Here is a 26,877-nt window from a genome sequence, read left to right as displayed (position 1 = left end):
ATGTGAAATTTTCATTCTGCATTCAAGATGGGAGAAGTTGTGGCTGAAAATGTTAACATTTGCATTTTTATTTGTTGATTTATTTAAAGGACAGCCTCTCCTACAGCAATCCATCACTTGGTGACACCCCAAATGTGAATAATGTATTGTAGACTTGTGGTTACAATGTGTAATAAGTGCTAGAGACAGTAAAGGAATGTTAATTATGTTGCAAATGTAATATTTATTGACGCATAAAGTTTATTGCTTTCGAGGTTCAATAATACTGACCAGAGGACATTAATATCACTTATCCTGATTTTAGCAGGGCACCTTTGTATGTGGAAATATTCATCTATCTCATGCTAACAAAATAAATATGTAATTTACAGCACAAGCAAAGAGGGCTTTATAATAGTTTTCTGTGCTGAGACCTGCAGTGCTTCTCTCTTTCCATCTTACTTCCGGCCTCCAATACTGATCACACACCCCTGAGCTGTCCAAGAAAGTCAGCACAGTGGGCATCTCGGTACAGGAGGGTGGCACCACTGAACTAAACAATGCCTTGCATTTCTGCTTGCCTGGAACAGGCAACACCCACAGACCATTCCACCAGGAGAGAGAACTGGAGGGGCTTTTCTCTGTCATTCCGAACACCTGGTGGGTAGGTGAGCCTTTGCTCAGAAAGTTGAACAAATACCTTTCCTGCCATGACACTGAGTCAGAGTTTACCAATTCTACTTGATCCTCAGGTCTCCAATGTGGAGCCAGAGCTGGGCAAGTTACCAGTGAATTTGTTAGGAGCACAAATGTTGCTGATAATTACCCCTTTTGTACCTTGCAGAATTAGCTGTGTCCATTGCCAGCATACAGACCTTATAAGAAATCTCTGAGACCCAGAGCAAAAGAAGTTAACGTTAATTAACAACCATCAGCTGTAACTGTCATCCCCATTAAGATGCAGAATTGTGTATTTCTTCATTATAAATAAGCTTTCTAATTGTACTTGATGTATGCCAATTTCATCAAACAGTATACTTGCAACAGGCAGATATTTGCATTAAGGTAGCTTTGGATCTTCAAATCTTTTATTTCAAATTTGACCAAGGAGAAAAGTCTGTTGCATGCAGTATATTTTTTCTATGTTGGTGTCTTTTTTCTATTCAGGTATGTAAATCTGGAACATTTTATATTAAAATGAAGACTATCTTCTGGAATTGTTCAGTGAAACAGATATCTTGTCACTTTTTAAAATACCGGTGGAGTTTCTCTCTCTCAGTCATATGACAGCGCAATAATGATTCCTTCCAAACTGATAGACAGAGGTAAATACCAGGCCTGCAGCAGCAGGCTTACACGCTCAGCCCCTGAAGTAAAAGGTTACTAAGGCTCCTTCTCTCTGTTCTTTCCTGACTCGTAAGAGTTAAGACTGGTACTCTTGACCTCTTTTTTATTTTTCCCTGTGAGATGTGAGGAGAGAAAGACTGATCTCACCAAATCATGCCCAATTAGTGAATTTTTGGAACTGGAACTGTAGTTAGCCTATTTCTAGGAAGCACTGTTCACCTCACTACTCTAGGTTTTTTCAGAAAGATTCGTTTTTATCACAACACCAAGTTGATGTTTTTTGTTTTACTTGTTTGGTTTGTTTTTTGAGCTATGTCAAGAGGGATGATTTTGTAGAGCTTGTTTTTTTTGTTGAGGGAGGTTGGAAAATATTTGTGTATGTGCTTTGAAGGACTTAATAGCTTATTTGGGGAACTTTTAAAAAATAATAGCTTAATTTGTTCTTTTTTTTTTAAGACCTTGTTCCTTTGCTGTCAGACCATACGCTTTGTGTGTTCTGAAATTTTTGCTGTAAGTTTCCACCTTGCCGAGCTTTCTATAGAGCAATTCCCAGTGCACAGTCATGCTCACAGGCAACTGTTCACACACGGCTGACTTGAAGGTGGCTTGTGGAGACTCCTTGCCCACTGAGTTTGAGATTGAGGGACCCAGGCTCAGAATATTGGGAACCTGAGACCACACTCTGCCAACCCAGGCTGGAAGGATCCAAGTACCCTGCAATCTAAAACTTAAACTTCTGTCTTGAAGACAGTGTTTTTCTATGTCTTCTTTGGGAAAATGTCTATTCAGGTCCTTTGCCCATTTTTTATCAGACTCTTTGCTTTTTGCTGTTGAGTTGTAAGAGCTCCTTATATATTTTGGATATTAACCCCTTATCAGATGTATAGCTTGCAGATATTTTAATCCCCATCTGTAGTTGCCATTTCACTTTGTTGAATGTTTCCTTTGCGGTGCAGAAGCTTTTTTATTTGATGTAGTCCCACTGGTTTATTTTTGCTTTTGTTGCTTGAGCCTTTGGTGTCACACGCAAAAAATCATTTTGAAGGCTAATGTCAGGAGCTTTCTCCCTGTGTCTTCTTCTAGGAGTTTTATAGTCGCTGGTCTTACATTTCAGTCTTTAATCCATCTTGAGTTGATTTTTGTGTATAGCGTAAGATGAGGGTCCAGTTTCATTCTTTTGCATGTGGATATTCAGTTTTCCCACATGCTGTCCTATTTACTGAAGAGGTTATCCTTTCCCCGTTGCATATCTTGACACCCTTGTTGAAAATCAATTGACCATTTATGCTTGGGTTTATTTCTGGGCACTTGACTCTCTCCAGTGAGTCTATGTGTCTTTTTTTATGCCAGTACCATACTGTTTGTAATATAATTTGAAATCAAGAAGTGGGATTCCTCCAACTTTGCTCTTCTTTCTCAAGATTGCTTTGGCTATTCGGAGTCTTTTGTGGTTCCATATGAATTTTAAGGTTGTTTTTCCTATTTCTACAAAAAATTTCATTGGAATTTTGTTAGAGATTACATTGAATCTGTATATCACTTTGGGTAGTATGGCTATTTTAACAATTTTAATTATTTTAATCCATGAACACAGGATATCTTTCCATTTACTTGTGTCTTTTTCAATTCTTTTCTTCAATGTTTTATAGTTTTCAGTGTACAAATCTTTCACCTCCTTGATTAAATTTATTCCCAAGTATTTTATTCTTTCTTATGCTATCATAAATGAGATTTTTTTTTCTTGATTTCCTTTTCTGATAGATCATTGTTGGTGTAAAGAGACACAACTAGGGCTTCCCTGGTGGCGCAGTAGATGAGAGTCCGCCTGCCGATGCAGGGGACACGGGTTCGTGCCCCGGTCCGATATGCCGCGGAGCAGCTGGGCCCGTGAGCCATGGCCGCTGAGGCTGCGCGTCCGGAGCCTGTGCTCCGCAACGGGAGAGGCCACAACAGTGAGAGGCCCGCGTACCGCAAAAAAAAAAAAAAAAAAAAAAGAGACACAACTAACTTTTGTATCTTGATTTTGTATCCTGCAGCTTCACCAAATTCATTTATTAGTTCTAACAGGTTTTTTGTGTGTGTGGAGTCTTTAGGGTTTCCTACATATAAAACCATGTCATTCAAAGAGATAATTTTACTTCTTAACTATTTGGATGTCTTTTACTTCTTTCTTTCTTCTGATCCCAAATTTCATTGTTTTTTCATTTTCTCACACTGTGTGAAACTTGAATTTTATTCTTAGGTGTAGGCACTAAGCCTATAAAATTTTGATTTAGAGTAGGAATCCGACAAACTTACTTTAAGAGTTAGAATTTGTTTTTGTTTTTTGCGGTAGGCGGGCCTCTCACTGCTGTGGCCTCTCCCGTTGCGAAGTACAGGCTCCGGACGCGCAGGCTCAGCAGCCATGGCTCACGGGCCCAGCCGCTCCGCGGCATGTGGGATCTTCCCGGACCGGGGCACGAACCCGCGTCCCCTGCATCGGCAAGTGGACTCTCAACCACTGCGCCACCAGGGAAGCCCTAGAATTTGTTTTTATAACTTGATAGGAAGAAACTTAGTCTTACACAGAAGGGGAAGTGCTGTGTTTCTATTACACACAACAGCCAAATTGCAACGCTTTCTTGCACTTGTGCCCAGAATCCTAACTGTAACAAAATCCTTTTTTTTAATAATCAGACTTTTTTCTCACCTGTACATTCACACAAATATTTTTAGAACTTAACCAGATCCCCTCATGTGCCTAGCACATAATGTGTTATCCTTCCAAGGTAGAGAAAGAGGAACTAAATTAAAATCCCAAACCTCAAACTAGAGCCTTACAGGCACTACTTGGGTTTATGTGGTAGGTTTGAATAGCAGAACTCATTGCTGCTATACAATAGAGCACATGAGTGGTGACCATATGTGGCAATACTGGCTACTATTCACTGAATGCCTATCATGTATCAGATCTTGTGTTGGGCAAGTTCGGCTATGTCCTTTCACAATATATGTTCATACAAATTACGTATCATTTTAAAGCTCTTTTTAATGACTATTAAAATTCATTTTCAAAGTATTAGATAGATTTTCTTCTTAGATTTTTTTAAAAATGATTTCCAAAAGTGTGGGCTTCTAGGCCAAGAACTATCATTTTAGCTTTATATGCCCTCCGAATAATAGTTTACGCACTACACACAATCAAAATGCTATTTACTATAACTTTTCCATTTTGTGTATATTGCAAATAACAAAATAAAAACAAAATTGAATGATATATTGCACATAAATGATGACAATAAAAAGGGATAATCCAAAAACTTCAGAAAATAATTGGTTGAATATGTAAAAGAAAATATGAAGTTATAAATACACCTGTCTTCCTTATCAGGAGGATGAAAAGTCCAGCCATTCAAAAGGATTTTTATTGAAGCTAGGTTGATAAATTGAAATTCCCTGCTGGCAGGTACATTACTACCAAGAACAGCTGAATGCATGGAAATTTTTAGGTGTTTGATGAAAAGATGTTCCTTTTAATTAAGCCATGATTTGGGGGTGTTACTGTAATAATTCCCACTGTTAAAAGCCGTTAATATAATCATCCATTCCTCTTGCAAACACTGCTTATAGAGTGTGTAAATTAAGAAAACAGAAACAAATAGGCTAAGTAGAAATAAGAAAGACACAGTATAATTCCAAGAAATGAATTCAGTTTGAGGAATCTTGTCAAGACACTCTTGACATAGGATGAACTTACAGTAGGGAAAGTGTACATTACAACAGTTTATGCTTACTAGCCACTTAGAGTTCTAGTCCTTGGCTTCAGGAAATCTCTCTAAATTCTAGGGGAAGGGATTATAAGAGCTATTTTATTGCTCACACTTTTCTATATCTTCCAGATATTCTATAACAACAATGTATTACGTAGTTTTAAAAACAATATTTAAAAAGAAACAAAGGGCACACATTTATAGGAGGTAAACCCATTTCAAAATTTTATGCTCTGTAGTTCCAAGTAGTTGCAAAAAATCTAAGGTTACCCTTGGAACATAATTATGTTATTTCTTTGTTGAGCCAGCAGGAGGTGAGGATTATGCTTCCTGGTGGGTCTTCTCCAGGGCACTGAATTCTGGAAAATGCTGCAGTTAGTGACATCTGTTCAGTATTGCCAGTTCCTGCTATCATTTCAGTTTTTGGCCTCGTCAGCTGCTGTTTTAGACTTGTGCCTTTGGTCCAAGATTATCAAATTCCCTTCACTTCAATGTTAAGAAACATTTGTTGAGTGCCACTTGCTGTCCTAGGCACTTAAATGCTTTTATAAAAATTCTTTTATGGGGGCTTCCCTGGTGGTGCAGTGGTTGGGAGTCCACCTGCCGATGCAGGGGACACGGGTTCGTGCCCCGGTCCGGGAAGATCCCACATGCCGCGGAGCGGCTGGGCCCGTGAGCCATGGCCGCTGAGCCCGCGCATCCGGAGCCTGTGCTCCGCAACGGGAGAGGCCACAACAGTGAGAGGCCCACGTACCGCAAAAAAAAAAAAAAATTCTTTTATGTATGTTACCTAATGTGATCCTCACAATCATGAGAATACAAAGCTCAAAGAGGCAACAGAACATTTAAGAGCCCAGGGGTAATAATTATAACACCTAGGTTTATAGGCCTAGGTTTGAATGCTAGCCTATGTGGTTTTGAACAAATCACTTAGTTTAATCTATAAAATGGGGGTAATAATATCTCCCTCATAGTCTGGTCATGATGGTTAAGCAACATAGTTTATATAAAGTACTTAGCAGAGTCTTGGTACCTGGCTAATAGTAGTTGTCATTGTAGAACTTCCTAGGACCGTACAAGCAATAAGAAACAGAGCTCAGATTTGGACCTTGCTATTGTAATTCTAAACTCTATGTGCGTTCCCTGACAAAAGGTTAGGAATAGGGTTAGACTCATCTCAGAGGTGGGCGATAGGGTTGTATTTTTTAATATTCACCATGGAAACATGCTTGCAAACATGCCTGAACCTGATTCCTCATGTGAAAATAAGAGTATTAATAACTGCCTTGCAAATTTGCTCAGAGGATTAAACGTGACTAAGTATCCAAAGCCTTAACTTGGTTCTGGGCCACAGTGTGCCCTCTGTGTTAGCTTCTTTCTCTATGCTCTGGGCAACAAGATTTTGGGGGGCACCTGGAGCACAGTACATGTGAATGACACAGGCTCCCCCTTGCCAAATGCACTGAGTGACAGTGTTGTGCAGAAATGTGGCTTAGAAGCAAACTGAATAACCCTGCATTCAAAGTTATTGATAATGGATTTCTTCTCATAATTAGCTCTTTATAAAAATTCTGAAAGGGCTTAATTCCCTTCAGAGCAGTTGTTCTAAAATCTATCTGCACATTGAAATCGCTTAGGAACCTTTGACAAAGTACCTGTTTCTAGGCCTCACCTGGATTCATTGAACCAGACTAATTGAACCAGGCGGATTCTCAACCACTGCGCCACCAGGGAAGTCCCTGCGTTGGGATTTGATTGCTTAGATAACATCTCACAATTGTTTTCACTTAGTGTAGAATATATACCACTCCATTATCTTGCGTTCAGCCATATCATAGAGCTTCTTCTACTTAGGCCTATGGCCAGTTCTTTGTTTTGGTTTTCTCAAATTAAAAATCCTTGCATGTAGACAGGCAACATGGCTTACAGGAAAGGCCTTGAGAATTAAAGTCCAAAGACCTGTATTCATCCTGCCTCACAGCTTAGCAGTAGCAAAGCCTTGGCAAAGTCCCTTGACCACATGGAACCTCAGTTTTCCAGCTGTCCATCCTATGTCTGAACCATACCCTTTGTTTAGAGATGAAATCAAAATGAAAACATGTACATCTATCTCTCGATTTCAGAGTAATTTACAATTTTGAGAAGAAAATAATAAAGAGATGAGTATTTTCAAAAATAATTAAATATGGACTTCCCTAGTGGCACAGTGGTTAAGAGTCACCTGTCAATGCAGGGGACACGGGTTAGAGCCCGTGCTCCGCAACAAGAGAAGCCACTGCAATAAGAAGCCCACACACCACAACGAAGAGTAGCCCCTGCTCGCTGCAACTAGAGGAAGCCCACGCGCAGCAACAAAGGCCCAACACAGCCAAAATAATAATAATAATTAATTAATTTTAAAAAATTAAGTAATTGATTTCAGAATAACATGGTTTAAACTTCTCTTCGAAATCGTTGAGTTTTCCGCTGGCCGGTAGTTTAGAAATGCTAAGTAGATGAGCAAACTTGGCACCACGTCATTCATAGCACAGGGAAGAGCCATTCCTCGGATATCTTTGGCCTTCCCAGTTGACAGGGGGCCAGGTATAGTTTACGTTTCCTGAGATTATGCTCTGTGAACATGTGTTTACTGAAGGTTTTTTCATTTTTAGGTTTAAACGAAACTGTGTCTGAAAACATTAGATTTTACTTTAGGAAGGACACTAGGAGAAAAACAGAAAGAAGTTAGTCCCCCTTGAAGTCCAAATTGAGGTCATTAGTCATATTGAAAAAGGTTACTGTATATTAGTGTAGGCTACATGCTTTGCCTTAGGCAAAGAATGGTCAGGATTGTGCATGATAGTGCCAAGTATGCCACTGAGTAAATCAAAGACATTATCAATGAGAATACTTACAGTGAAGAGAACAGAATAATGTAGTAGTTAATGGTCATTGACTAATGCATTTTCAGCTCAGTTGGACACTTTTGTACACTGTTTGTATATTCAAATATATGTATTGATATGTGTATATATACCACTTTTAACATATTTAACACTTTTCATATTTTCCCCATAAATTATTTGCTTTTGATATTAATAAGCTCCCCCCCCAAAAAAGATATGACAGTCCTTTATTTTCTTTCAATCTACCTTCTCTTTATTTCTTGTGGAGAAATTCATTTTAACATTTTGTATTACCTGTAAACTTTTGTGAGTTTAACCACAAAACTTAAGAGACAGGTACATATGAAAGTTATTTGTAAATAATAAAGGGAAACACATAAATATTTTATTTATGTGTTTATGTGTAATTAAGGCTAATTATGTGTAATTAATTTATGTGTTTATTTATGTGTTAAATATTTTATTTATGTGTTTATTTATGTGTAATTAAGACTAATAATTTATGTGTAATTAATTTATGTGTTTATGTGTAATTAAGGCTAATTATTTTCATTTGCCTTAAGACTTCTGGGATATGTCTTCTATAACTTTATAGGGAATATGAATGAGCCACTTGCTGTACAAATCCTAACATTACCCATGAAAGAAAGAGTCCAAGTTGGTCTTGAAGCTCAAGAGTAATTGGCCATTGCATTACCTGTTTACTTACCAAGCATTTCATTGATTTTCTTTCTGTCGTGGGTGCATACTAAAGTAAGACTATTACTGAGATTGAAAGCGCATCATCTCGTTGCTTTGTACTTGTCCTTAAATGCTATAAAATGATCAACTTGTCTGGAATGTAAGCCTCTTGGCCAGCAAGGAGAGAGTAATTACTATTATACATGAGAGGCTGCTTCTTCCTTTGGGAAAGCTGGAAAATTCTGAGGTGGATTGTGACTTGTATTAGAATAGGGACGCTGCTTCAGGATTTCCCTGTCACAGGACATGGGCTACTTGAAAACCAGAGCCAATCATTAGAGCCGAGAAGGCTCCAGCCTAATACCAGGATGGCAAGTTATTTAGAAAGCAGACCAACCTTGTATACAATTGCATGTCTTGTAAAAGCCTTGCGGGCAGTTGTGTTTCTTAGCATACATGGAGAATTCATCCTTTATACATTTTTTTTTTTGCGGTATGCGGGCCTCTCACTGTTGTGGCCTCTCCTGTTGTGGAGCACAGGCTCCGGACGCACAGGCTCAACGGCCATGGCTTACGGGCCCAGCCGCTCCGCGGCATGTGGGATCTTCCCGGACCGGGGCACGAACCAGTATCCCCTGCATCGGCAGATGGACTCTCAACCACTGCGCCACCAGGGAAGTCCCCAAGATCTTTTTTTAGCTAGTCATTGCTGGCAAAGAAATCAAAATTTCTCCTTCACACAACTATTTATTTGAAAGAGAAAAGGAAACATTGTAGTAGAGGAAGCTGTCAGTATAAGGAAATGTCTAGAATAAGTTAATAGCAAACCAGGTGGAAACAAATCAGAACTTATTATTTAAATTGGATATTTGATTAAAACGAATTTTTTAGATGAAATAAAAAGCTTACCTCCTGAAGTTTTCCATATCAGAGGTTGAAGATCAAAGATATCACAGAATTAGAATTGTAGCTTACTCTCATAGATTATTTAACATTAACTTCTAAGAGATGTATTCATTTAGCCTTTACAAAAATTAGGAAATACTGTGTGGCCTACAATGAACTCTTTCAAATTTACCTTCTTGCCACCACCTGCAGCCTATAGTCCAGTCAGGTTTAACTACTGAATGAGATCAATTGGCTATGACACAGGCACCCAGCTCTCACTCCCTCATCATGCCAACTCTAATCCTTTTTATTTATTTATTTATTTATTTATTTATTTTATTTTTGTAACCTTTTAGAGGGCTGTTGGGTAGGGGCGAGGGGAGAGCCATTCAAGGATATGTTTGCTAATTTGTTTTTTTTTGTTTTGTTTCGGGTTTTTTTTTTAATTTTTTAAAAAATTTATTTATTTAATTTATTTACTTTGGGCTGCATTGGGTCTTTTTTGCTGCATGCAGGCTTTCTCTAGTTGTGGCGAGTGGGAGCAGTGCAATGGGCTTCTCATTGCAGTGGCTTCTCTTGTTGCAGAGCACGGGCTCTAGGCATGCGGGCTTAGTAGTTGTGGTGCACAGGCTTAGTTGCTCTGCAGCATGAGGGATCTTCCCAGACCAGGGCTCAAACTTGCATCCCCTGATTGGCAGCCAGATTCTTAACCACTGTGCTACCAGGGAAGCCCTTGTTTCGATTTTTAATAGCAGCTTTATTGAGATATAATTCACAGATGATAAAATTTACTCCAGAATGTATTTTTTTTGAATTTTTGAATTTTATTTTATTTTTTTATACAGCAGGTTCTTATTAGTCATCAGTTTTATCCACATCAGTGTATACATGTCAATCCCAATCGCCCAATTCATCCCACCACCACCACCACCCCCCTGCTGCTTTCCTCCCTTGGTGTCCATACGTTTGTTCTCTACATCTGTGTCTCAATTTCTGCCCTGCAAACTGGTTCATCTGTACCATTTTTCTAGGTTCCGCATATATGCGTTAATATACAATATTTGTTTTTCTCTTTCTGACTTACTTCACTCTGTATGACAGTCTCTAGATCCATCCACGTCTCAACAAATGACCCAATTTCGTTCCTTTTTATGGCTGAGTAATATTCCATTGTATATATGTACCACATCTTCTTTATCCATTCGTCTGTCGATGGGCATTTAGGTTGCTTCCAAGACCTAGCTATTGTAAATAGTGCTGCAATGAACATTGGGGTACATGTGTCTTTTTGAATAATGGTTTTCTCTGGGTATATGCCCAGTAGTGGGTATTGCTCGATCATATGGTAATTCTATTTTTAGTTTTTTTAAGGAACCTCCATACTGTTCTTCATAGTGGCTGTATCAATTTACATTGCCACCAACAGTGCAAGAGCATTTCCTTTTCCCCCACACCCTCTCCAGCACTTGTTGTTTGTAGATTTTCTGAGGATGCCCATTCTAACTGGTGTGAGGTGATACTTCATTGTAGTTTTGATTTGCATTTCTCTAATAATTAGTGATGTTGAGCAGCTTTTCATGTGCTTCTTGGCCATCTGTATGTCTTCTTTGGAGAAATGTCTATTTCGGTCTTCTGCCCAGTTTTGGATTGGGTTGTTTGTTATTTTAATATTGAGTAGCATGTGCTGTTTATATATTTAGGAAATTAATCCTTTGTGCGTTGATTTGTTTGCAAATATTTTCTCCCGTTCTGAGGATTGTCTTTTCGTCTTGATTATGGTTTCCTTTGCTGTGCAAAAATTTTGAAGTTTCATTAGGTCCCATTTGTTAATTTTTGCTTTTATTTCCATTACTCTACGAGGTGGATCAAAAAAGATCTTGCTGCGATTTATGTCAAGGAGTGTTCTTCCTCTAAGAGTTTTATAGTGTCCGGTCTTACATTTAGGTCTCTAATCCATTTTGAGTTTATTTTTGTGTATGGTGTTAGGGAGTGTTCTAATTTCATCCTTTTACATGTAGCTATCCAGTTTTCCCAGCACAACTTATTGAAGAGACTGTCTTTTCTCCATTGTATACCCTTGCCTCCTTTGTCATAGATTAGTTGACCATAGGTGCGTGGGTTTATCTCTGGGCTTTCTATCTTGTTCCATTGATCTATGTTTCTGTTTTTGTGCCAGTACCACATTGTCTTGATTACTGTAGCTTTGTAGTATAGTCTGAAGTCAGGGAGTCTGATTCCTCCCACTCCATTTTTCTCCTTCAAGACTGCTTTGGCTATTTGGAATCTTTTGTGTCTCCATACAAATTTTAAGATTTTTTGTTCTAGTTCCATAAAAAATGCCATTGCTAATTTGAGAGGGATTGCATTGAATCTGTAGATTGCTTTGGGTAGTATAGTCATTTTCACAATATTGATTCTTCCAATCCAAGAACATGGTATATCTCTCCATCTGTTGGTATCATCTTCAATTTCTTTCATCAGTGTCTTATAGTTTTCTGCATACAGGTCTTTTGTCTCCCTAGGTAGTTTTATTCCTAGGTATTTTATTCTTTTTGTTGCAGTGGTAAATGGGAGTGCTTCCTTAATTTCTCTTTCAGATTTTACATCATTAGTGTATCGGAATGCAAGAATTTCTGTGCATTAATTTTGTATCCTGCAGCTTTACCAAATTCATTGATTAGCTTTAGTAGTTTTCTGGTAGCATCTTTAGGGTTCTCTATAGTATCATGTCATCTGCCAACAGTGACAGTTTTACTTCTTTGTTTCCAATTTGTATTCATTTTATTTCTCTTTCTTCTCTGATTGTTGTGGCTAGGACTTCCAAAGCTATGTTGAATAATAGTGGAGAGAGTGGACATCCTTATCTTGTTCCTGATCTTAGAGGAAATGCTTTCAGTTTTTCACCATTGAGAATGATGTTTGCTGTGGGTTTGTCATATATGGCCTAATTATGCTGAGGTAGGTTCCCTCTCTGCCCACTTTTTGGAGAGTTTTTGTCATAAATGGGTGTTGAATTTTGTCAAAAGCTTTTTATGCATCTATTGAGATGATCATATGGTTTTTATTCTTCAATGGTGTATCACATTGATTGATTTGCATATATTGAGGAATCCTTGTATCCCTGGGATAAATCCCACTTGATCATGGTGTATGATCCTTTTAATGTGTTGTTGGATTCTGTTTGCTAGTATTTTGTTGAGGATTTTTGCATCTATATTCATCAGTGATATTGGTCTGTAATTTTCTTTTTTTGTAGTATCTTTGTCTGGTTTTGGTATCAGGGTGATGGTGGCCGCATAGAATGAGTTTGGGAGTGTTCCTTCCTCTGCAATTTTTTGGAAGAGTTTCAGAAGGATAGGTGTTAGCTCTTCTCTAAGTGTTTGATAGAATTCACCTGTGAAGCCATCTGGTCCTGGACTTTTGTTTGTTTGGAAGATTTTTAATCACAGTTTCAATTTCATTACTTGTGATTGGTCTGTTCATATTTTCTATTTCTTCCTGGTTCAGCCTTGGAAGGTTATACCTTTGTAAGAATTTGTCCATATCTTCCAGGTTGTCCATTTTATTGGCATAGAGTTGCTTGTAGTAGTCTCTTAGGATGCTCTGTATTTCTACAGTGTCTGTTGTAGCTTCTCCTTTTTCATTTCTAATTTTATTGATTTGAGTCCTCTCCTCTTTTTCTTGATGAGTCTGGGTAATGGTTTATCAATTTTGTTTATCTTCTCAAAGAACCAGCTTTTAATTTTATTAATCTTTGCTATTTTTTTCTTTGTTTCTGTTTCATTTATTTCTGCTCTTATCTTTATGATTTCTTTCCTTCTGCTAAATTTGGGTTTTGTTAGTTCTTCTTTCTCTAGTTCCTTTAGGTGTAAGGTTAGGTTGTTTATTTGAGATTTTCTTGTTTCTTGAGGTAGGCTTGTATTGCTATAAACTTCCCTCTTAGAACTGCTTTTGCTGCATCCCATAGGTTTTGGATTTCGTGTTTTCATTGTCATTTGTCTCTAGGTATTTTTTGTTTTCTTCTTTGATTTCTTCAGTGATCTCTTGGTTATTTAGTAATGTATTGTTTAGCTTCCATGTGTTTGTTTTATTTATGTTTTTTTCCCTGTAATTAACTTCTAATCTCATAGCGTTATAGTCAGAAAAGATGCTTGATATGATTTTAATTTTCTTATATTTACTGAGGCTTGATCTGTGACCCAAGATGTAATCTATGCTGGAGAACATTTTGTGCACACTTGAGAAGAAAGTGTAATCTGCTGTTTTTGGATGGAATGTCCTATAAATATCAATTAAATCTACCTGGTCTATTGTGTCATTTAAAGCTTGTGCTTCCTTATTAATTTTCTGTCTGGATGATCTGTCCATTGAGTGAGGTGTTAAAGTCCCCCATTATTACTGTGTTTCTGTCGATTTCCTCTTTTCTAGCTGTTAGCAGTTGCCTTATATACTGAGGTGCTCCTATGTTGGGTGTATTTATATTTATAATTGTTATATCTTCTCCTTGGATTGATCCCTTGATCATTATGTAGTTTCCTTCCTTGTCTCTTGTAACATTCTTTATTTTAATATCTATTTTTTCTGATATGAGTATTGCTACTCCAGCTTTCTTTTGATTTCCATTTGCATGGAATATCTTTTTCCATCCCCACACTTTCAGTCTGTATGTGTCCCTAGGTCTGAAATGGGTCTCTTGTAGACAGCATATATGTGGGTCTTGTTTTTGTATCCATTCAGGCAGCCTGTGTCTTTTGGTTGGAGCCTTTAATCCATTCACGTTTATGGTAATTATTGATATGTATGTTCCTGTGACCATTTTCTTAATTGTTTTGGGTTTGTTTTTGTAGGTCCTTTTCTTCTCTTGTGTTTCCCACTTAGAGAAGTTCCTTTAGCATTTGTTGTAGAGCTGGTTTGGTGGTGCTGAATTCTCTTAGCTTTTGCTTGTCTGTAAAGCTTTTGATTCCTCCATCAAATCTGAATGAGATCCTTTCCAGGTGGAGTAATCTTGGTTGTAGGTTCTTCCCTTTCATTACTTTAAGTATATCATGCCACTGCCTTCTGGCTTGTAGAGTTTCTGCTGAGAAATCAGCTGTTAACCTTATGGGAGTTCCCTTGTATGTATTTTTTTTTCTTTTTTTTTCCTTTTTTTGCTGTACGCGGGCCTCTCACTGTTGTGGCCTTTCCTGTTGTGGAGCACAGGCTCCCAACGTGCTGCAGGCTCAGCGGCCATGGCTCATGGGCCCATCCGCTCCGCGGTATGTGGGATCTTCCTGGGCTGGGGCACGAACCCGTGTCCCCTGCATCAGCAGGCGGACTCTCAACCACTGCGCCACCAGGGAAGCCCCACTTGTATGTTTTTTGTCTTTTTTCCCTTGCTGCTTTCAGTAATTTTTCTTTGTCTTTAACTTTTACCTATTTGATTACTGTGTGTCTCGGCATGTTTCTCCTTGGTTTTATCCTGTATGGGACTCTCTGCGCTTCCTAGACTTGGGTGGTTATTTCCTTTCCCATGTTGGGGAAGTTTTTGACTAGAATATCTTCAGATATTTTCTTGGGTCCTTTCTCTCTCTCTTCTCCTTCTGGGACCCCTATAATGCGAATGTTGTTGCATTTAATGTTGTCCCAAAGCTCTCTTAGGCTGTCTTCATTTCTTTTCATTCTTTTTTCTTTATTCTCTTCCACAGCAGTGAATTCCACCACTCTGTCTTCCAGGTCACTTATCCATTCCTCTGCCTCAGTTATTCTGCTTTTGATTCCTTCTAGTGTAGTTTTCATTTCAGTTATTTTATTGTTCATCTCTACTTGTTTGTTCTTTAATTCCGCTGGGTCTTTGTTAAACATTTCTTGCATCTTCTCAATCTTTGCCTCCATTCTTTTTCCTAGGTCCTGGATCATCTTCACTATCGTTATTCTGAATTGTTTTTCTGGGGTTTTATCTTGTTCCTTCATCTGGTACATAGCCCTCTGCCTTTTCATCTTGTCTATCTTTCGTGAATGTGGTTTTTTTTCCACAGGCTGCAGGATTGTAGTTCTTCTTGCTTCTGCTGTCTGCCCTCTGGTGTTTGAGGCTATCTAAGAGGCCTCTGCAAGTTTCCTGATGGGAGGGACTGGTGGTGGGTAGTGCTGGCTGTTGCTCTCTGCTAATTTATTTTTAAAGAAACTGACACCAGTGAATTGGCAATAATTGCTTAAGCACCTGTGCTTACTTGGGACAATTGTGGTGGAATATATATCTTTAAAAGTGATATTTTAAACCACCTATAATCCTTCTACCCACTGTTAATAGTTTAGTATTTGGTATATTTCCTTCTAATCCTTTTTTTTTTTCTTTCACTTCTTATATACTTCTCCTTTTTTTAGACTAACTCTTTCTAAATTGCGAAATATCTGGAAGTTTAAAAAGCAAAAACTCTTCTTTGTGTTAACCATTCCATGAATAAATAAGAAAGAGGTAGGCGAGAATTAGCAGTGCTAAATAAAAGTGCATAGATAGACCTGTTAGCAAGGTTGATTGTTGGAATGAGAATGTACATGTTTCTCTCATAAGTTACCTTAGGGGTGCTACAATGTGATTGTGTTTCCAATAAAACTTCCCTCCTTTTTTCTTCTTTATTGGATCTATACACAAATTTAATCAGAAGTATAAATCACTGCTATAAACGTATGGTATATTCTAAACATGACTCCCATGTCTACCTTTTAGATGAGAAAAATATGTATTAAAGTTAAATCACACTGTGAGAATGAATTTCTTTGTAGAGGAAAAAAGAGTGATTAAATGTAATCTTCCTGGTTAGGAGTAATGCGAGACAAAGGTGTTTGCTGGAGGATACCATTCCTATTTGCCAGTCGCCATGCTGTTTTGCAAGTTTTCAGCAGAGGCAGCTTTGGTAAGCCATATTGCTTTACCTTCCAGGCATCTGGAGTTTGAGCTAAGAAAGAATATTATTGTCTTGCTCTTAGCCTCTCTTAAGACACCAAAGTAAGGTTGGATTTCACCTTAGCATACACCATTTATTTATTCTCTTACTTCCTTCCTTACATTTTATCATTAACTTTGACCCAAATAATGGACGTCAGGTTCAGTTACTATACTGGCTCCATGCCAGCTCTAATGAGCCAGGAGATCCTGGCCTTCCCATCAGTCTTCATCAGTTTCAGTCTTTCTTACTGACACCTCTTGTATTTCAATATCAAATTTATTGTGCTTTTCCTTGTCATCCAATTTTCTAAATTCTTCCAAACTGGGATAGATAGTTGATCTGTCTGGGTCTTGTTACTGCCGGAGCCAGTGGCTTCCCCAGTCTTGGTAATGCTCTGTCAAAACTCTGGTTTCTTCCCCATCAGTTTCTGCTTTTTCCATTCCATGTGTTTACAGCAACTGAAATATTTTCATCCTATTTTGTTTTTTCCTCTGTTGACTCCCCTTCCTTTCCTCTCTTTCTACTGAATCATTCTAATTTTCCTAGCATCAGTAAAGCCCATTGAAAGAAGTTAGAACAGTAAATCAGACATAGTTTCTTGCATTATTTCTTATCCATACCTGCCTCCCCACCACCACCCCCCAGTAACAAAGCAATATGGGAAGAACATTAGGTGTACTCTAATCACATCTCTTATGGTGGTCTGGGTCACAGGCATCTTCATTAGGAGAACATCCTGGTTACAGTAACGCCAGTCCAACACGACTTGCATTCACAGCATATCAGCTGCTGTACCAGTGGTGTTCCATTTAGTAGGGGAGTTGGGCAATTGCCTCTTTCAGGATACATACTGTGTTCTGTTGTTGCCCTTAGTCACCCCAAAACGCTAGATGTTCCCCCATCTCTAATTTTCATGCAGGCCGTCACAAACTGTGACTAGTTGGGGGTCATATGTTAACCAATACATGCCTCTTTATGCAGCTGTGTCCAGAATTAGGGAAATAGTCTTGAGTCCACAATCCTGAAAAACCATTTAAGTAGTGACTCTTCTGGGAGCTACCTATACTTATCAACAAAGTGCGTGAGCTCTTTAACTGTATGTCCTCCAGTTTCTGTTGTTTCATGACTTTGCCCTCTGCCAACCTGTATCACCTTCTTTGTGACCAGAGGATGAAAGGGTATAATCTGCTATATTAAACTGGAAGAATCTGAGGTCTGTTCCTTCCAAAGAACTTCCATTCCAACTTGCTTCCAATCAGTTCAAGTCTCCCAGCTTCAGCTGTGTCACAGAGAACAAGCAGAACACCTTAATCTCCAGCTCATGCTCTCCCCACTAACACAGCCCTGAACACCTGGTTTTACCTAAACTAAAGGTAACAGCCTGTGGCACACACATAGGGAAACTGTGTGTGTGTAGGGGCTGGGGGTTGTTTCTTTTCTGTTGTGTTGTTCTCCCTAATAGGTGCATATAAAAGTTATAAAGTCAATCTACCCATATCATCTTTCTTTTTGAAAGTACAGGCAGTCATAAAACAAAACACTACCATTTAGTTTTGTAATCTTAAATTTCAAACAATGCGTGGATGAATTATGTTATATTGTAGAATGTGTTTTCAATAATGTGTAGCATACAATGGAATAAATGCATATCCATACGTGCCCTGAATTTTCTAAACTGCAGGCTAATAAACAGGGTAACCTGCATCACTTCGGCCTGGTAGAGTTCACAAGCAGGTATTTCTCCTCTCGGTTTTGGTTTCTGCATCGTGTTTTCCGGAAGTCAGCTTACTGCTTTTGCAACTGGAGCCTAGAAGATAACATTCTTTGACTCCAAACTATCTAACAGTGCTTTTCTCTCAAGATAACCAAGGTTGAGGTCTCTAAATTTCACTTGTCATTCTGGCTTCCAGCCATATTATATAAGGCTTTAATTCATAATTAGTAAGAAGCTACAATTCCACAGAAAAGAGAACATTTTATATTAAATGACCATTATCCAACTTCATGATTTCACAAAATGATTAAGACACTAGAAAATAATTAAGATATCTTAAGTTTCCCAATACTGAAAAGTACAGGCATGGGGAGCGGGGTGGTAATTTTCTTTTTAACCTGTGTGTAGCTCTTGCTACAATGACAGAAAGAAAATAAATTCTTCTTAAAGAATTTCATTTTTATAGTTGCATAAATTATCAGATTTGCCCAAATTTTCTTTCCATATCAGAATCTCTGAGATCAGGTACGTTGCTTGCATAGTGATAGTCTTTAACCAAAACTCCCAAAGAGTAAGAACAAAAAGCCAAAAGTAGGCATCTCATAAACCTTGAGTGGTGGGTATTGTTGAAGAAGAGGATTGGATAACTAACTGTCAGAAGGCTCTTTCTGGTAATGATAATATTTTTGTGTGAAGATTTAACTCAGAACTGACAGCCAGGAGAGAAAATCGTACAGGTCCACAGTCCTTCATTCAAAATTCTTAGAGCCAAACGTATTTCAGAATTAACAAAATTAAGCTAACATGGTTTACATACCATATGGGATACAATATGATGTATGATTATTCACATTAAATGTAATAAACAATAAGTATAAATAGCCTCATATCAGTTCAGGTCAGATTTTACAACCAAATAGATTTGGGTTAGGTCAGATATTGCTACCAAAAAGGTTATGAAAAAAACTTTCACTTTTCATTACTCTTAAGATTTCACGGGACTTCCCTATGGTTAAGACACTGTGCTCCCAATGCAGGGGGCCTGTGTTCAATGCCTGCTCAGGGAACTAGATCCTAGATCCCACGTGCTGTAACTAAGAGCCTGCATGCCACAACTAAAGATCCAGCATGCTGCAACTAAAGATCCTGAATGCTGCAACTAAAGATCCCGCATGCCACAGTGAAGATCCCACATGCCACAACTAAGACCCGGTGCAGCCAAATAAATTTAAAAAAAAAAAAAAAGATTTCACAATTACAGATAAGGATTCTGGGCCCACATCACCATTTTATTTTATTTACTCCTACTTCAGGAATCTCCATAAAAGGCATTGTCTCTGCTTTTCTCTAAATTATATCTTCATATTGTTCTCCTAGATAAAGGCTATACAGATTTCAGGAGGAACCCATTAAGGAATTTCAAATCCAGTTGGGTTAAATATTCACCTCCAGAGACAGAGAACTGAACTAAATTGCTTTTATAATTATTGTCATATTCAAGAAATAAAAATTCATAGGGATATTTAGTGAACATAGGCTTTCTCACACCCCAGTTTCCCAGCCAGCCAAAGCGCCCTCCTTGGATGTAACCTCTCTCAGTTTCCTGTGTGTCTTTTCAGGGATAGTTATACATATACAATATTGACTATGTATATGAATCTGTGCACTGTAAAACTACCCCATTTTTTAAAATCCATACGATGTCCCATTGTATGAATGTACCACAGTGCATTTAGCCAGCCCACTAGTGAATGAATATTTGAGTTATTTTCAGTCTTTCATGATTGCAGACTATAATGCTGCAATGAATATTCCTATACATGTCATTTATAAATGTGTGAGGATATCTGTAAGATAAATTCCTAGAAATGTAATTGTGGGTCAAAGATAAATTCATTATAAATTTTGATAGATATTGCTAAATTGCTTTAATAGAGGTTGTACAACTTATGTTCCCACTTGCAATATTTGAAAGTGCCTGTTTTATTATACTTTAAAGAGTATAATCAAAAAGTTTAGTTCTTTGCCAATCTGAGAGATGAAAATGGTATCTTTTAGTTATAATTTATATTTTTCTTGTTATGAGTGAAGTTTTATATTTGAGTCATTTGTATTTTCTGCAAACTATTGTTCTATTTTTTATCTATTTTTCCACGAATATGTTAGTCATTTTCTTTATATGTGAAAAAAAGTAGTTCTTTTTGTAACATGTTACAAACATTTTTCCCAGCTTCTCTTTCATCTTTTAACTTGGGTTCTATGGCATTTTTTCCCATGCAGAAAACTCTCCCATACAAATTACTTTTCACGGGCCTTTCAGCTAATTCTACCTTTATTTGTCTTCAGTCGTTTCACTCTGCATTCATTCATGTAATAGTTTGTTATGATAGCTTTAATGGCACATTTATCCAGAGTTCTTTTCTAATCTTTCTAGCTAGTCTCCCTTTCTCTGCCTATATCCTGCTTCCTAACAATACTTCAAAAAAAATAGTAATAGTAATAGCTTTCATTAATTGAGCACTTATTATATGCCAGGCATAGAGCTAAACACTTTACATACATTATCATAATTCCAAAGATAAACATTGTCTTTATCCCCAATTTAAAGGTGAGGCAACTGAAGCTTGGAAAAACTAAGCAACTTGCTCCAAATCACTTAGTTAGAAATTGGTAGAACCAGGATTCAAATACAGCATCTTTACTTTGGAGCCTGAGCTCTTACCACTACCTTGAATGAAGTGTTTTAATAAAGAATATAAATTTGGAGATATTACCAGAAATGCTATAGTAGAATTGTGCTCAGCCCTATAAGGAAGACTAAGATATTATTCTCCTTGAGTAGAAAAGTCTTGGGCATGAAGATTTCCAAATTCTTCCATATTTATTCACTTTGTTATTGCCTGTTTCCCACTGGTGTCTGAAAAGCCATGCCATTTAAAATAGATAAAATAGAATTGTCATCTATTAGAAGTATATATACTCATGAATTTAGCCCATTGAATTTTTCTACTTTGCTGAAAGTCTCTAGCTACAACTTTATTTAAGTGGTAATGACTTATCAGAATAACAGTTTCATCAACTGGATTCACTTTTAAAAGCCCTAACACAACAGATAATATTGACTTTGTAGATCTAGAGGTTGAGATCACGAAATAGGAGTTAAACTTTTCAGCCAACATAATTTCAGTTTAACTGATACTATAGAACTAACAGCATTAAGAAGGCAGAGGAGAACCTGTAGGAACTTTTAATTTCTCCAGTGCCTGTACCAGAATGATGCCTGGGCTCCACACACCTTGCTTATAGACTGTGGGGACTGGCTGGCATGAATGTGAGAAAAAAGTACTTATCTCATGCGGATCACTGATGCCTGTCTGAATTCACTATCTCAGAAAGGAAGATAGATGCTAGCTAGATCTTTATGAACCTGGCTAGATTATGGCATGGTAAAACAAACCTAATTTGAGCTATTTTAGCTGAGATTTCCTGAACCCTTCATTGTGTCTTTTCATCTTATTTCTGCTCATTAAAGCAAGTTATGTTGACATTATCTTGTATGAAGGTAGTAGAAACGAAGTTTAAGAAAAGCATACTTTAAAGGAAATATTTTCAAGCAAACTGTCCTTAAATCAACACTAATGACCAAATACTGATTTTTTTTCTTCAGATAACAGAATAAATACAAAATATAGCTAGAGTAAGATAATAAAAGCTATGGGGATTCTTTAATAAAATTAGAACGATGGCATCTCCATAAAATATAATACTGCTGTAGTTTACAAGAATTAGGTAGATCTAGATGCATTATTGTGGAATGATCTCCAAAACATTCTGTTAAGTGAAAAAGCAGATCATAGATCATAACACATAAGCATGGCTCAATTTAAGTTTTTAAATATCAATACATGTGTGTCAATGTGTGTTTATTTGTGTATGCACATATAAGCATGTAATTGTATAAAAAAGATTTGGAAGGATATATACTAAACTATTTACACTGATTTCTGGGAAACAGAATGGGATTTGTATTTTGGTAGGAGATAACATGTTGAAGGGAATTTTATTTTTCTCTGTATAATTCTATATATTTGAATTTTTATAATGAAAACATACTCATATTACTTGAGCAATTATAATTAAGAAAACAATTGTGACAAGGTAGTTTCATTTGATTTATTGTATACTTTACATTAAGAATACAATGTTTCTTTTTTTTTTTTTTTTTTTTTTTTGTGGTACGCGGGCCTCTCACTATTGTGGCCTCTCCCATTGCAGAGCACAGGCTCCGGACATGCAGGCTCAGCGGCCATGGCTCACGGGCCCAGCCGCTCCGCGGCATGTGGGATCTTCCCAGACCGGGGCACGAACCCGTGTCCCCTGCATCGGCAGGCGGACTCTCAACCACTGTGCCACCAGGGAAGCCCAAGAATACAATGTTTCTTGCCCTCATTTCCAGTGTAATGAGGGAGACAGACATTAAACAAATAAACCCATACAAATAAATAATTACAAACTGTGATAAATACTAGGAAGAAAAAAAACAGATTATTATGAGAAAAAAATAACTAGGGCAATCTAATTTAGATAGTGGAGTTAAGGAAGGCTTTTCTGAAGCAGTGATATTTCAGTTGATATCTAGTAGGATGAATTACAGTTTTACAGGAGAAAAATAGGTAGATAGTTGATATACAAGTGTTTATCTTGTTATTATTCTTAACTATACATAAAATACTATATGCACTCTTCTGTATTAAAAAGTAAAAAAAGGGAGAGAAAGGAAAGAGAATGAGAGAGGGAAAACATTCCTAACAGATGAAAGAGCAAATATGCAGGTCTTAAAGCAGGAAATAACTTGTCCATTCCAGAAACAGAAAGAAGGCCATTGTAGCTGGATTGTAATGAGTGAAGCAGAAAGTCATATGTGAAATGAGAAAGGAGAAGCAGGCAGGAGACAGGACATTCGGGGTCTTGTTCCCAAGAAATGGAACCAATTAGGAGAGAGAGATATAGAGGGTGTTATTGTAAGGAATTCATCAGTTGTGAGGAAATTCAGTAAGAGTTGATGTTTGCAGTCTTAACACTGAAATCCGTAAGGCAGGTCAGCAGGCTGGAAATTCAGGCAGAATATCTATGTTGCAGTCTTAAGACAATTCCTTCTCCTGCAGAATATCTATGCTGCAGTCTGAAAACAGAATTCCTTCTCCATTAGGAAACCTCAGTCCTTGCTCTTAAGGCCGCCCTTAAGAACACACACACATTATAGAAGATAATTTGCTTTAAAGTCAACTGGTAAATGTTAATTACATCTAAAAATATTTTCTGCACTGCTGTTTGACCAAACAACTGAGTACCACATCCTAGCCAAGTTGACACATAAGTTACCCATCACACTGCCCTTGTTAGCTATTTTATACTTAAGTGCAAGGGGCTGTCCCTGAATGGGATTGACAGGATCCATTTTGACTTTGTAAAAGTTCACTCTGGTTGCTCTGTGGAAGAGAACAGGAGTAAAATGGGAAACCATTGAGGCTGTTGCAGTAATACAGATGGGAGATGATAGGAACTGGGACCCAAAGGTTGAACAATCAAGCCATAATATATTTAGGAAGCAGAACCAACAGGACCTTACAAGGGAGAAGGCAGTGAAGAGAGGGAGGTGTCGAGGATGATTCTTACGTTTTGGCTTTAGTAATGGAGTGGATGAAAGAGCTTTTGTTGAAATGAGAAAACTGGGAGAGGAGGAAGCAAATTTAGCCATGAGGAGAAGGTAGGTATGAGGCAAAGATGAAGACTTTGGTTTAGGGAAAGTTAAGTTCGAGATGCTTTGAGATGTCCAGTGGAGAAATCATGTAAATGATTGGATTTTGGATCTTGGACTAAAGATAATAAATTCAAGAATTGGCACGGAGATGTTATATAATACTGAGGTTGGCTCAAAAGGAAGAGTAAAAGGAGAAAAGCAGAAAAGAGACCTCTGACCTAAGCCCTGAGGAATGTCAGTATTTTTAAGTTGGATGGAAGAAAAAGAGCTAGCAAATTATTTTGAGAAGCGGCCCAAAAGGCCAGAAGAAATTCAGGAGTTTGTAATGTCATGGAAACCAAGAACAGAGAGAAAAGTATTTCAAGGAGGAGGATATGGTCAATTCTGTAGAATGAGTCTAAGAGATCAAAATATTATAACTGAAATGTCCACTGGATTTGACAAAATGGAGGTTTTTCAGTGACCTTGGGAAGAATGGTTTCAAGAAAGTGGTCAGGAGAAAGCCAAGTTGAAGTGATTGCTGACCAAATGAGAGGTGAGGAAGAAGTGACAGTGCGTGCTACTGTTTCAAAAAGCTTGTTATAGAAAGAAGCAGAAGGGAATATGAGTTAAGGGAGGATTTCTTTTTAATTTTGTACTATGGAAGTTTTCAAATGCACACAAAAATAGAGAGAATATAATGGACCCATATGCTTTACTGAGTTTCAGCAACCTTCAGTGTTCACTATTCCCTCTTAATCCGAGGCATCATATCATTTTACCAATAAATACTTCAATATGTATTTCTAACAGATAATTATTTTTTAAAACATAACCACAATACCACTAACACGCCCCCAACAAAATAAAAGTTCTTTAATATCATCTAGTACTCTCTCCATATTCAGTTTTTCCCCATTTGTTTCAAACATACATATCTATCATTGATTTTTTTAATCACTATTCAATTAAAGTCTACATACTGCTTTTGGCTGATGGATCTCTTAAATCCCTTTTAATCTATAACAGGTTTCCCTTCTTTTGTAATGACATTTATTTGTTGAAGTAGCTGAGTCATTTGTTTTGTGGAATTTCACATATTCTGGGACTTAGATAATGACATCCTTATATCATTTAGCCTCTTCCTCTGTACTTTGCATTTCATGCAAATTGACAAAGTAGATGGAGAGGTTTGATTAGTTTAAAGTCTAATTGTTCTATAGTAAGAATACTTCATAGGTGATGCTGTGTACTTCCTGTTGTAGTATATTAGGAAGAAAATAATTACTGGTTGTCCTATTTTCATGATGTTAAGATGTATCAGCGTGCTTAGATGATGTCATCCTGATCCATCTATTATAAAGGTCACTATTGACCTTTCACTTAGGAACTTAGCAGCCGTTGATGACTGCTAACTAGATTAGGGGCTGCAAAATGACAGTTTTTCTATTATTCCCTCTTCATTTATAAGCTACGATTTTTCTAAAACAAGAAGGACTTTAAGGATGTTTTTTAATTTTGGAAGGTACCAGGTAATGCTGATGGCAATGATTTAGTAGAGAGAAAAAAACTGATACTGAAGAAGAGAGAAGAGATGATCAAATGATGATGATCCCCAAGAAGGTGACAGGGGATGGGATTCAGAGCAGTGAAGGAAGGGTCAGCTTTTGTTAGGAGATGGTCCACTTCTTCCATTGTAAGGGAGGGAAGAAACAAGACAGATGCAGATGCAAGGAAGTTGGTAATTGGGTGATCAGAAGAGTAATTTAGTTTCCTTAGTTCCCTGTGGTTATATTTTTTCAGTGAAGTACACAGCAAAGTCATTGACTAGGAGGTGGAGAAATTGGGTAAAGGAAGTAGGGGAGCAAAAGTTTTAATTTTGCTTTTATGTTTAGTGACAACTTTAAAAAAAAAAACTGTGAAATTTCCTGTAATGCCAATGGCTTTATTGGAGCCCTCAAACTAAAATTACTTTTTCTTAGAAATCTTACCTTTCAAAGGGATTCCTGAAAGCTGTCTAATCTCTTTGATGGAAGAAGAAATCAAGAATTTGTTCCAATATACTATTCTGTCTGTGTTTTCTATATTCCTTCCTGAGACCTTAGCCTGATTCTTCTTGTTAGTTAATTCTTGATGTTGATTTGTATCACATTGATATACAGTTTTGAAAACGTGATTGTTTGCCTCTGAGATCTGTTTCACCCTGTGAATGTCTTACTTATCCTTTTGGTCCCTGAGAAACTGGAAGTGTGGATTGCCATTACATGAATTCATGCAGCTTTTTTCTTGTAACTTTAATCTGGGTATTTTGGGAAATAAATGCATTATGTTCTGGCACCTCTAGAATGCAAATGCTAAGTATATTTCCAAAAGTGTTACTTTTGGAAATAGTAAAATCATAGTAAATAGTAAAATAGTAACTATTTTAAGCAAAATAATTAACATTTGCAGGCAAGGTTAAATACCTCCAGTGGCAAAACCTAAATACCATAAGGAAGCAGGATACCCTCTTAAAGCATATTATTTTTTTTAATTGAAATATAGTTGATGTATAATATCATGTTAGTTTCAGGTGTAGGACATAGTGATTTGGCATTATGAAATGATCACCACGGTGAGTCTAACAACCATTTGTCCCCATACAAAGTTATTGCAATATTATTGACCATATCCCTTATGCTGTATGTTACATCCCCGTGGCTTATTTTATAACTGAAGGTTTGTACGTCTTAATCCCCTTTACCTATCTCATCCATCCTCCCACTTTCCTCCCATCAGGCACCCACCCATTTGTGCTCTGTATCTCTGAGTCTGTTTTCATTTTGTTTTCTTTGTTTTGGTTTTGGTTTCCAAATATAAGTGAGATCACACAGTATTTGTCTTTCTCTGTCTGACTTATTTCACTTAGCATGATACCCTCTAGAATCATCCATGTTGTCGCTAGAGGCAAATTTATTATTTTTTTTAATGG

The 26,877-nt window shown here is 37.4% G+C and overlaps 1 protein-coding gene across 11 annotated transcripts in view; it reads left to right on the top strand.

Moving 5' to 3' along the window:
- The window catches only part of KIAA1328 (KIAA1328 ortholog), a 391,560-nt gene that overhangs the window by 337,341 nt on the left and 27,342 nt on the right, over positions 1–26,877 (top strand). For 7 of the 11 annotated variants that reach the window (XM_033412323.2, XM_033412321.2, XM_033412329.2 and 4 more), the window contains one exon: positions 16,327–16,419. The exons of 3 other annotated variants lie outside the window; for them this stretch is intronic. In XM_033412323.2, coding sequence (XP_033268214.2) covers positions 16,327–16,419 — 93 coding nt within the window. Of the gene's footprint in view, positions 1–12,344; positions 12,501–16,326; positions 16,420–26,877 lie in introns of those variants that run through there. One more of the 11 variants, XM_049697977.1, reaches the window with a different exon arrangement.

The sequence above is a fragment of the Orcinus orca genome, chromosome 15, assembly GCF_937001465.1.
Source record: "Orcinus orca chromosome 15, mOrcOrc1.1, whole genome shotgun sequence".
Taxonomy (NCBI): Eukaryota; Metazoa; Chordata; class Mammalia; order Artiodactyla; family Delphinidae; genus Orcinus; species Orcinus orca.
Note: the sequence above shows the minus strand (reverse complement) of the source record. Positions and strands in the feature narration are given on the sequence as shown.